General features: G+C 41.1%; 1 protein-coding gene across 1 annotated transcript; it reads left to right on the plus strand.

The window, feature by feature from the left end:
• The first annotated feature begins 659 nt into the window (after positions 1 to 659).
• SUMO1 (small ubiquitin like modifier 1) lies at positions 660 to 10,563 on the plus strand. The gene is made up of 5 exons (XM_084209226.1): positions 660 to 774; positions 5,811 to 5,885; positions 7,087 to 7,164; positions 8,803 to 8,874; positions 9,706 to 10,563. The coding sequence occupies exons 1-5, from the start codon at positions 763 to 765 to the stop codon at positions 9,772 to 9,774; spliced, it is 306 nt and encodes a 101-aa protein (XP_084065352.1). The 5' UTR covers positions 660 to 762; the 3' UTR covers positions 9,775 to 10,563.
• Positions 10,564 to 11,983: the final 1,420 nt, after the last annotated feature.

The raw sequence follows: 11,983 nt of genomic DNA on the forward strand, positions 1-11,983 counted from the left end.
CAGAATGAAAGTGACCTTTGCTCCAAGATCTGCTGTTGTGGAAACAGTTATGTGACTTCGTAGAATTGTCAGGGTTGGAAGGGATCTCTGGAGAGCGTCGAGTCCAACCCCTGCCACGGCAGGGTCACCTGCAGCAGGTGACACAGGAACATGTGCAGGTGGGGCTTGAATGTCTCCAGAGAGGGAGACTCCATGGCTTCTCTAGGCAGCCTGTTCCAGTGCTCTGCCACCCTCAACATAAGCTCTTGCTCAAGCTGAGGTGGAGCTTATGTTTTAGTTTATGGCCATTACTCTGCCTCCTGTCACTGAGCACCACTGAGAAGTGTCTGGCACCACCCTCTTGGCACCTGCCTTTGAGGTATTTCTGTGCATTCCTGAGATCCCCTCACAATCTCCTCAGACTGAACAGGCCCAGCTCCCGCAGTCTCTCCTCATGAACAGAGATGCTCCAGGCCCTTCATCATCGTTGGGGCATCCGCTGCACTCTCCCCAGCTGCTCCGGTCCCCACGGTGCCCTTAACGTTCGTCGCTTCTTCCAACGGCGACTCCCCCTCTCCGCCGCGACCTCGCTGGGAGCCGGTACCGCGGCAGCTCCGTGCGAGGGCCGGGCGGGGCCGCAGGCGGAGCCCGAGAGGGAAGTGAGCTCAGGCGCACCGGAAATCCCGCCCGTGCCGCGGCCCTGTGTTTGCGCTGCGGGCAGAGAAAGGAGCGGAGCGCCTGCAGCGGCCCAGCCGAGCCTGCCGCACGACACGGGGTCGAGCCATGTCTGACCAGGTACGGGCACCTGTCCCGGCCGCGGAGGGACGGCACGGTGGGCGCTGCGGCCCCGGGGGTGTAGGAAGAGCTGCCTGCCCCCCCCCCCCCCCCCCGCCCGCACTCTCCGCCGCCGCGGGGCAGCCCCGGCCCGGCGCGAGCGGAGTCGCGGTCGACCCGGAGGGCGCCGGGGGGAACGTTCCCCCAGGGGAGTGTGTGTGTATGTGTGGATGCCGCTCTCCGACCTCGGCCAGATTCGGGCCCCTCTCCCCGTGCATTTTAATCCTTTTTTCCTCTTCCCTCGGGGTGTTTCGCGAGGAGCGCGGTCGGGCTCCAGGCGGGGATACTCGGGGGCCGGGGCGGCGTCCGGACGGAGCGGGATCGCCGCCGGGGCAGCCCCGGCCCTGGAAACCCGGGAATGCAGCGGGGGGTGAGCTGTGTTGCACAACTGTTGTTTCCTTTCCTTTTCCATTTCCCGGGTGTGTGGTAGGATGGTTTTCCCCCGGAGCGGGCTTTGTGCGGGTTAGGCTAGGCTTGCCAGGTCCACTGTTCGCCCTAGGAATGCGAAAGCCTGGTTTTCTCCCCTCCTTTCTTTGCTGAGCGTTGTTTGCCTGTATTAAACACCCTGTCCTTTATCAAGGCTCTGTCCTGCCTTCGCTCCAAGTAATATTCTCGTTATGCCCCCGTCATTTCTGTCTTCTGAGCCGGGGACTTAAATAGTTGATTGTACCGCAAGTTCCTGGGTTGCTCGGCCTGGCATGTGCTTTGCTTACAACTATTGCTTTAGGCTATGTGACCTGCTGCTGGAAAGTTAAAACAGCGTTCAGGTTTTCATTTGTATTCTGTTTTGCTTTATTTTTTTATATTGTCGTCCTTGGGCACTGTTTCCTATCTTTGATTTTTCCCAAAGTGGAGCCATCGTGATAATGTCAGTACCTACAAATGTTTCTTGTAGTGCTGTGAAGTCAAGAATAGTACTGGTGCCAGCCAGGAAATTAAAAGTCCCCGGAGAGAAGGCTCAGCTTAGTGCATACCGTGTCTGCTTTGGGGAGTAGCCTTGGTGCAGTATGAGCGGTGAAAAGAAGCCAGCGCTGTGTGCGCTGGTGGTCTTCCTCCCCGCCCCCGACTTCCCAGCACAATGCAGCTGACAATGGTGCTGCTGCCTCTCTCTGCCTGTGCGAGGGGCAGCTGGGAGCACAGCGATTGCTGCCTCCTAGGAGGACACGTTGCCCCTTTAGCAAAATACGTGAAAGTGACTGCATTTTAAAAAAAGCCAAACAAACCCACCAACAATTTCTGAACTAGATTTTATAGACAGATGTTCACGTGACCTGCTCTGTAGTTGTCTGCATATGTAAACCAAGGCGTGTTTTAACAAATAGCATCTTTCATTAGTTAGGTAAATCCCTTCCCCTTTAGCAAGTTCTGCTAAAACACATGTGTATTTTGTCTTTGGGACTGCTTGAAGCATGTAAAATTCCATGTATGTGATAACCTGTTGTGGCTATGTATTTTAAAGGTCAGTGAATAAGGAGCCTGCTGTTTATTTTTAATAAGCAAAACACTGTTAGATGTTGTGCCATTCATTTCTGGGGGACTGTGCAACAAGAGCTAAACAGATACTTAAGCAGAAGGATAACGTAAGGTTATGCAGCACTGTAAATCTCATTCCTCTCTTTATCAATACTACAAGAATAACTGGATTACCTAATATTGTGAGTTGCTTAGAGTATCATTCTTTTTGGCCCTGGAATTAAGTTAAGAGTGGGGTCATTTATCATCAGTAAAAGTAGGGGTTACTTTATTTTCAGTGTGAAATTGACTTTTATGATAAGTTAAAATGCTTGAAAGAATGGCAGACTTCAAAAAAAACCACATGGTTGCTTATTGGGATCTAAGCAAAAATGAAACAAAACACAAGTATTTTTCTCCTCCCTTCAAGTGTCTTAGGCTGTTTTTGCATTACTTGAATCTAAATGTTATCTGTTCGTGTACTGCTAATAAAGCATGCTATAGTTTATATGTATGTTTTCTACTCCTATAAAAAATGTAAGTTTATTTGCTTTCTTAGGAAGTATGTTGTACATCTGTTCCTCTAGTAATTTTGGTTTTGATAATTTTTCTTTAAAATGCTGAGAATAGAGTTTGTTTTTTTTAAGGTTAGACATTGAAGTTTGAGCTCTTCTGAAAATTGGAGGAGGAAGCTTGCAATATGTTGCCTCACGATGTTTGTTTTGTGTGTGTTTTGTTTTTGTTAGTTGCAATAGCAATACCAGTGTGTTTCATCCAAGAAACTTTGCGTGCTCTTTAGGGTCCTTATATAAGTGTGGGACAGTGCTAGGAACCTTATTTTGTGCTCTTTAGGAAAACTGCAGTGAAGCTTTTAAAACCTCAGGCATCTAATGAAGAGTTAGAAATTGGAGTGTTGTAGTATTTCTGTTCTCTTTGTATGGCGGTCTTTTTTATGTCCTGTTTCATGAGGTACCCTAAAGCACCTGTCCTTTTCACAGGGCAAGAAGTCTGGAGACTTGCTTGCTAATTGCTGATCCAGGATTTTGTTAATGAATGCTAGTAGTTTTAACAACTTTGCAATCTCCTTCCTTTCTTTATTCTTAAGTGTTTTTGTGTTGCCTTAACCATTTGGCATTGAATGGCAGTATAGTTCACTGACAAGCTGCAGAGAGCATTTTCAGACTTGCTGGGTCTTGTATCCTGATGTAAAGTATTTTGCTCCTCTTTTAAGTTTTGATAATTGGCGCTTCTATTATTTAATTTGATATTATTTCTCTTCTCTTGAAGCTACGGCTTTCTTTCCTCTTATTTTGTGGGTGAAAGGTTGTGGGGCTTTAAACAAGCATCTTTATGGTTTGAAGACTCCAATTCCCCCTGCTTATTCTTATGTTTGGTGCTTTCCCTATTTGTTTTTAATACTAGAGCCCTCTTTCCTTGAGGGTAGGAATCAAATATGAATCATAGTTTTATCATTCATATTGGCCAGAGGCACTGTCATAGTAGCGATGATCATTAGTAATACCTTGTACAGGATGATTGGGTTTGGAAGCCTGAGTAGGTAGATCTGTTACAATGTACAGAACTATATGGCTACTACAAATACCTCTACTGCTGGGATAATAGGCTGTCATGCCATTTGTAAAGTAAATTTAGACAGTGACTGACCTGAAATGTCGTGTAAAGGGACAGAGTGTTCTTACAAATTCTTTCAGTAAGAACAGTAATAGTGAAACAGGAGCTGGTTTTGAAGCTACAAACCAGATCAGTAGAGATTTGAATCTTGGTCTGACTCCTAGAAGTTAGTAATGCTGCATAAAGACATTAAAACAGCTGTACAAATTATCAGAACAACTTGAAGCCTCTTGTTTTTCTTTCTGGTCAGGAGTGAATACCGGTGCTTCTATTCCTGCAACTAGTCCCAGAAGCTTAGAGTCCAAATGTGTTAGGGAAAATTTTGGGGAACACAGGTGATCTATGTTACCTGTGAAGAACTCCTTTCATGCTTCTAAAGTGACTTGCTTGAAGGCCTGTGCATGTCAGGCTTTTTGAAAGCCTGGGTTGAGTTTTTGGATTTGAGCTTGAAGGGTGATGATTCAGTCCCTGCAGTTTAGGTTGTGCCTGGATGGATATTAAAAAAATGAAAGGTATTCAAACCAGGTGGAGTCTCTGGCTCATACTTCTTTCCATTGTAGAGACTGAATTGATCTGGGTTGAGGCAGTGAGTCAAACTGATAGAAAAAACACTTCCTCTCTTTCTTTACTCCAGATTGAGACTGGTACAGATGGGAAGGGTGTTTGCTGACTTGCCCTGTGCCCTTCCCTGATCTTTTAATGTTCAAAGAAGTTGTGTGTATTTAACTTCTTTAGGGAGCAGGGGAAAACTTAGAAAGGTTTTAATCTGGAGATAGAGACTTACCTGCATGGACTTAATAGAGAAGGTTAGTATTTTGTGTGGTTTTGGCACTTCATCCTAAATTTCAAGTCCAACCATACAGAGGATGTTTCTGTACTTTTAGCAAAAAGTCCCTTTTCGGATGGGAGCCTGTGGTAGACACCTGTCCATATTTTGTTTATTTTGTCTACAGTGTTAAGAAGTAAAATATAAAAGGATGATTTCAAACATCATCAGCAGGAGACCTGTGGTTATGACTACTTGGGAACAATTCTTCATTGAGCACCCTGTAGACCTGATGTCTTGTGTAAAACCCCTTTGTCCTGCAGTAGAACATAGCTGAAAGCCTGATGCAGGGTATGTAGTGACAGGCAAGGAATGGGTTTAATAGTACCTGATTTCTCACTTGTTTTGTCTATAAACTGGTAACATGAAAACTGATGTCCTTAATTAATGTCTTAGAGCGTATAACACTTAAACCCTTTTGATGAGCTTTAGTGCTCAAGCTGTTGAATCAAACTTGTCTGTACAGTTAATTCTTACCCTGGAAAGATATCAAAATACTATAGTGCTTGGAACTGCACCTTTTAAGACTTTGAAGTATTGTGGTCTCAAAACAAACGTGTTAGAAGGAAGCTCTTGTTGTCATAGAAAAGAAACTAGCTGACCAGCCTTTTGAAAATAAGGACTACCTTTGATGCAGTGGGTTGAAAAAATGTTTGTATGGTTCACTCTCTTTAAGTCAATAGGGTGTTACAAGTACTTTTTGTTTACTCTCCTGACAATGTTCCTTTTTTCTGTCAAATATCTGAGCTTCTTAGTATGCTTCTTGTGGGTTTTTTGCAGTTTCTCGTCTAGGAGTTAAAGATATAAAATCATACTTCTTATTTTTGTATGTCATCTATTTCCAAATGGTTTTTCTCTCACTTCTTATGTTCTTTATGGTGTTTCTTTTCTCTCATTAATTAAACTTCTCACAAGTAGACAGACAACCTTTCATAATACTATGTTGCTGTTATTTTTGTGCGCACGCAGAGAAAGAAAGAAGACACCTTGAGCAGTCTGATTTAATGCAATAAAGAGGATGATAGATGCCATACTGTCCTGTGAAAATAATGAAGTATTGAACTGATCAGGTTTGTTTTTCTTGCAGGAAGCAAAACCTTCAGCTGAGGACTTAGGAGATAAGAAAGAAGGGGAGTACATTAAACTCAAAGTCATTGGGCAGGTGAGTTTTTTTAGGTAATTGCTTGTTGACATTTGATGGAGGTGTGACTTCTTGCATGGTAGAAATGACCAAATGCAAGTTGATACTTTCAGTTCTTCAGCATGGATCTCCCTCTGCCACAAACTACTTCCAGTTGCCTGAAACGTTTATTAGTATACTCTGGTATGCTTTTTTTGATGTATTGAGGGATTAATTTATCCAAGGGTATGAATGAAATAAGTGGCAAACTTGATAAATTCAGTTCTTCAAAGTTTGTGTAGTACCCTAGGCATGAGATCAGCTTTATTTTTCAGGGATAGGAAAAGGATTGTTGTCTGCCCTGTTGGTAGATGTAGCAACCAGATGAATGGTGGATTAGAAGTTTGTATTCTGGCTGCATTGGAATGTGAATGTTGAGAATGTTGGCATCTTCTGTGCAAAGAACCCCTAGCTCAGATAACAACTAGCATTGTTTGTTGGAGTTGTAGTGTTTGCTGCAGTTGGGTGGAGACAGATGACTTGCAAGTAGGACTAACAGAAGCTACCTTACCTTTTGCTGGCCTAATCAGCAGTTACGAGAACACGTGGAAAAGCTGGAAGTGGCCCACATGCCTTTTGCACAGAATGCCTTGCAATCTGTTTTATCTGTAGCCATTTTGACAGTTTCAGCTATTTGCATCTTATGGCTAGTGGGAAGGACTACAGAATAATAAGACCTGAGATTTCTCCTTAGCTTAGTCTCGTGTTGCCAACTCTGCCTGTATCCTAACTTCTAGATAATGACTCTTAATTGAATGAGATTTCATTTATATTTTGAAGTGCAAGCTTTAACTTGTCTCTTTAGAATCTTAGAACAGAAATTCCCTGCATATGTATGTTTGTATTTCATATCATCTGGGTAAAGATGGCAGCACAGACTGAACCATGGATGGGTTTTAGTAACTTGAAATCCAAAACCTCCATGTTGAGCCTAAGGCTATACGATGCCATCTGTTTTTGTAAAAAGCACTTCCTGTGGAAGTACATAGCGAATTTAGTGACTGATAAATCATCCCAGAGGTTCACATTATGATGCACCAAGGTATGCATGGTGATGGTTAAATCACATTCCATGTTTCACGTAAGTTCTATAGAAGTTTTTTTGTAATGAAATGTTTAAAAATAAGAGATAAAGTTAGCAGTTACTACAAGGAGAGTAATTTTTTTTCTTTTCTGTCCTTAGGACAGCAGTGAAATTCACTTCAAGGTGAAAATGACAACACACCTCAAGAAACTCAAAGAATCATACTGTCAAAGACAGGTTTGTGAAACAATGACATTCTTTAAAAAGAAAATAAAAACCCAAACTGCTTTTCTCACTGTGCTTTCAAATAGACTTTTGATGTATCTGGTGGTACAAACATAATGGATCTCCTAATTTCTTTCAACAAGTAAAAGTGCTCCTATGTAAGGCAATTGTAAGTTATACTCTAGGTTAAAGAAATCTGCAATATTAATTGTGTATGTAGCTAAATAGTAGCAATTGTTACAGAACAAAAACATATCTTCACTTCCAGATTCTATGGCAGATATTGTGGATTCACAGCTGCTATTTCCAGAGCCCTGGCCTAGTTTGCCCTCAGCTTTGGGGATAGATGCCTTGTGTGGCCTTTTCTTGGATAAGTGTGTTGGAGTTCACTTCAGGAGATATAATCATAAGTAATAATACTTTGGTGGCTTTTTCCTAATACTTTGAGACAACTTAAACTTGTCATTGAAGTGTTCTTTCATGAAATGTTATTTTTTGCTGCTTTTCTGGTGTAGGAGGAAAGAAAAGATCAAACACCAGATACATTTGTAGCCAAATCCAAATGGTTAAAATTATGTTTCATTTTAAAAACCTGACAGTTTTTTAAAATCATCTTGGAAATAATTAATGCAGCATTCTTACTGACTAATGAGTATGCATGTGTGGAATTCTTTCTTAAAGAAAGAAATTGTTTGAATGAGCACACTTGTTATCTCCTGAGCTGAATTCTGGAGGGTCTGTGATTTCCTTTGCAGCAGTCAATGCAGTTTTTGGTGTCAAGTAGCCTTTCTCTGGTAAAGGGACTATGAACATTTCTTCCACATTGTCCAGAGGGATTGTTGAAACAGTGTGAAGATCTGTCCCTACCTGAGAAAATTTTCTGCCTACTTATTTGCAAGTGGTATTTGAGAGCTAAGTGATAAAATTATGTCATATTCCACATGAGTTTGTTTTGCTCATAACCTGCAAGAGAAGGAAAAGATGAGGTGTTTACCTTATCTATTGATGTGAAGTATGACATTCTGCCAGAACATGGGCGCGTTGTGCAACAGAGGTACTTTAACTTAACTCTGTTTACCTTTGGGATGTTTGTTTCCCCTTGTTTGAATGCTGTTCATTTTTCTTCCCCTCAGCTCTGCTCTTTCTTGTTCCCAGTGCTGAGCATTTGCAGAATTGATAATGGCAAAGGTTGTGATTCCTTCCTGTAGCCATAGAAGGTTGGGAAAGCAAGGGTAGGAATTCATGAAGTAAACATCATGTTTCTCCTGTTGTCTTAGGATCCTTAAATAAGCCTGATTAACTGTTCAGAAAAATACTTGTGTAAATATATCTTGGGAGAGAGGGCACAGTTAGTACTTAATTCATAAATAAAGACAAGTTTAAAAAGCTAAGGAAACTTCCAAGTTGTTTAGCTATGACTCCAGTGAGACTCTGGAACAAGCATCCATTTTGGCACTATCATACTTTTTGAGTCACTTCTTGGTAGTCTACTTGAATGCAACAGAATATCTGAGCTCCCTATGTAACAGGAACTACCACTCTTTTATGACTTTCATGTGTTGTTTTTATTTAAAATGTTTTTTTCTTGTACACCCATACAAGATTAAGTAAGTTGGTTTTTTTTTCTTATACATATGTTTCTCTTTTTAGGGTGTTCCAATGAATTCACTCAGGTTTCTCTTCGAGGGTCAGAGAATTACTGATAATCATACCCCCAAGGAGGTGAGTTTCTTCCTAGAAATACAGTTTGACTAGATTTCTTTAACTAGGATCTTTTAGTACAGCAGTTAGGCAGTTTGGAAAGAGCCTGCTTGGACCTCCATGTGTAATGCCCCAGAAAGGAGGGTGTAGTCACTGCTTGGTAGAGGGGGGAAAAACACGAAGGGAATCTTCCCATTATTGAGCTTGAACTTCAGTATGACTTTGGAATAAATATGTATTTAGTTCACATTTAGTAGATCAAAGTGTAAATAAACAGAAAACAGTTACTTCTGTCCAGTGACTTCCACCAATTGTTACAAAAAAGCAGGAAGAAACTCATTATTATGACCTTCTGGAAATATCAGACAAACTTGTTGACTATGAAATTGAACAAGTTGCTCTCTCTGAGAGAATAGTTGTAAACAGGCTTTGAGTTGCAAGGTGTAGGTGTTAAGCTGCACTGTGAGCTAGTAGTGCACTATAGATATAATTCATGTGCCTCTACAGCTGATGCATTCGCTATGATGTTGGTGATATCTTTGTTCCCCCTAAACAAGGGGTTTAGAGAAAGGTAAAGCCAGCAACTTCCAGGCTTATGTGGACGGCTCCACAAGTGGGTCTTTGCTGTAATGCTTTTGGTTTGATTCAAATACCCAAGTCTGAAGAAAAATGCCCAAAAATTGTGAATGTTGTCTAGTGAGATGGAGACTGAAACTTCCTTCACCCCTTTGATGAATTAGGACAGAGGAACAAAGCATTGTATAATTTGTCTAGGACCTGCTCTGATTTCAGCACACCAGATTTATACAATTATTAATAACAATTATTTGCTGTTTTTCTCTGTTCTCACAGCTGGGGATGGAGGAGGAAGATGTGATTGAAGTTTATCAGGAACAGACGGGGGGTCACTCAACAGTTTAGATCCTTCTGATTTTCTTCCCCCTTAATCCTTTTTTATTTTTAAATAATAGTTCTTTTGTAATGTGGTGTTCAACACTGAAACTGGCACCCCATCTCTGGGAGTTTACTTTCAAGCGTCTGGTATTTTGAATTCTCGTGCTCATTATACACTATTGTTTCTGTTTTCATTGTGCTGAACTTCTGTGATCCAGCTGCAACCTTGCTCCCCTCTTCCCTTCTGCCCTCCCCTTTAGGAATACATGTACTCACATGCATTTGTATGTTCACTGGGTTCGTGCATTTCAGGCACGAAGGCTGTAAGATCTGCCAGGTGGGCGAGTGTTCTTAATGACTTCCATATCTGCCCTGAAGTTTTGATGTGTGACTGTCTCACTCCTGGACTATAACTTTCAGTGCGAGATGAAGTTTTTCAGAGAACTAAACTGTGGAGAAGCTGTGTATCCATAACTCAGAGCTATTTTGCTTAAATTATGCTGATGGCCCAATGAGGAAGATCGACGAGTTGGAAATGGAAAAGCTAGAACTGTTGTCATCTGTTCCTTGCTCCAGAGATGGCTTTGCTGAAGACGTGAAATTTAAAACCCTAATGATTTTTAAATATTACCAGAAGAGCCCAGAAGCATTTTAACCTCATATAGCAATTAGTACACGCAGGTATCCGTGCAAGAATGTTCACAGCAGCCAGCTGGTGTTACTTTGACACGCTTGTTTGTACCTTTTGGCCTGGGACGTGGGTTTTGAATGGACATTGTCTGTACCAGCTTCATTTAAAATAAACAAGAAAACCAATTTTATAAACAACTTGCATTTTCTTTTAAATGATTGGAAATGAGCAAAACCATTAGAAGTTATAATTAGGGTATGCTTTTCCTGTGACTATAAGTGGAAGCCAGAAAAAAATTGTGCTCTGTAAATATACCTCATAAAATTTTTTTTTCCTACTTGCTCTCGTAAAATACTTGATCTGCTTGTTTTGCAGGTGACTCTTAGAGACTACTAGCTGTTTCTTTTCTTGGAAGAGACTATTCACATACAGTTACGTAAATCTTCCCTTCATGCACAGAATTTAAATTGAAAATGCAACTTGGAAGTAAATAAAGATGGCTTTTAATGTCTACATTTCATATGATATGGTACCATTAAATAATCTATGATTGATGACATGGAAGTGTCATGACAGTTCATTGGGCATCATTATCAGGGTCTACATGTTCCAGCTACCTGCAGGTTATAAATGTTCAGTTTGAGAACTTGATATGAAAGCTGAGGTGGGAGATAACGGGCAGAGTAGTGTGAAGAGAAGATTTCACTACTCTCCCTGCTTCACCTCTTTTGCAGATAAATAGGACTTGTTTGGTAAATCAAGTTCCATATAAATGCCAGCTTCAATTAAGAACACATGCTGGCATACTTGGAAAAAATAGCAGGTTTTAAGTACTTTTTTTAAATGGCATTTGCTGTAAAGCTAGAGTGCGTTTTCTTTCATGCTTGTGGTTGTCCTGTTCCTGATTTAGTAATAATTTTGTATGCACAGTTGCACTAAGCAATTTTTTAAAGATTAAAATTTTTGTTTACAAAATGTCAGAATATGGGGTTTTCTTAAAGTATTTTATGTAATTTAGCTCTTAAGGAAAGAGGGATTGCTACGATGATTTAGAACAACATGGCTTCTCTGCATTTATCTCTTATTGCTTTTTTAAAATACTAAATACAGTTGCTTCAGAATACCAGGAATAAAGCAACCTTGTTACTATTATCAGATCATCTTTTAAATTAAAATTGATATAATGCTCCTATTTGTAGGCAATTTCCTATTATCTCTCTTCTGCAAACTAGGAACTGAGGTGCAGCTACTGGAGTCACTGTGGAAGCTGAAAGCAGAGGTGAGAACTGAATCCACATCCCTGGGGTTTGATGATAGTACTCTAGTGGCTGCCCTGACTCTCTGCTTCTAGCTGTTCACTTTCCTCTTCCAAATCTGTTTTTATATGCTCATTTCTATCAGCTTTCTAGCTGAAGCACTGCATTTGGTTCTCTTGAGACTGTGGAGGAGGGTTTTCTGCAAAATGCAGCTTCAGTAGGATGAAGCTCAAGGCAAAGATTGCTTTTTGTTCTGTAACCTTGTCCTAAAATACATTTCTTTATAGAGTGGATGTAGAACCAGTGACTGACTGATTTGACCTCTTTCTCAGACTGGTAGTGAAGCCTC

The sequence above is a fragment of the Fringilla coelebs genome (genome assembly GCF_963513975.1).
Source record: "Fringilla coelebs genome assembly, chromosome: 7".
NCBI lineage: Eukaryota > Metazoa > Chordata > Aves > Passeriformes > Fringillidae > Fringilla > Fringilla coelebs.

Excerpts from the sequence above, each read along its gene's own strand:
- SUMO1 (XM_084209226.1), top strand. Across the intron at positions 7,165-8,802 it reads AATCATACTGTCAAAGACAG|GGTGTTCCAATGAATTCACT; the intron begins GTTTGTGAAACA and ends TTCTCTTTTTAG. Across the intron at positions 8,875-9,705 it reads ATAATCATACCCCCAAGGAG|CTGGGGATGGAGGAGGAAGA; the intron begins GTGAGTTTCTTC and ends CTGTTCTCACAG.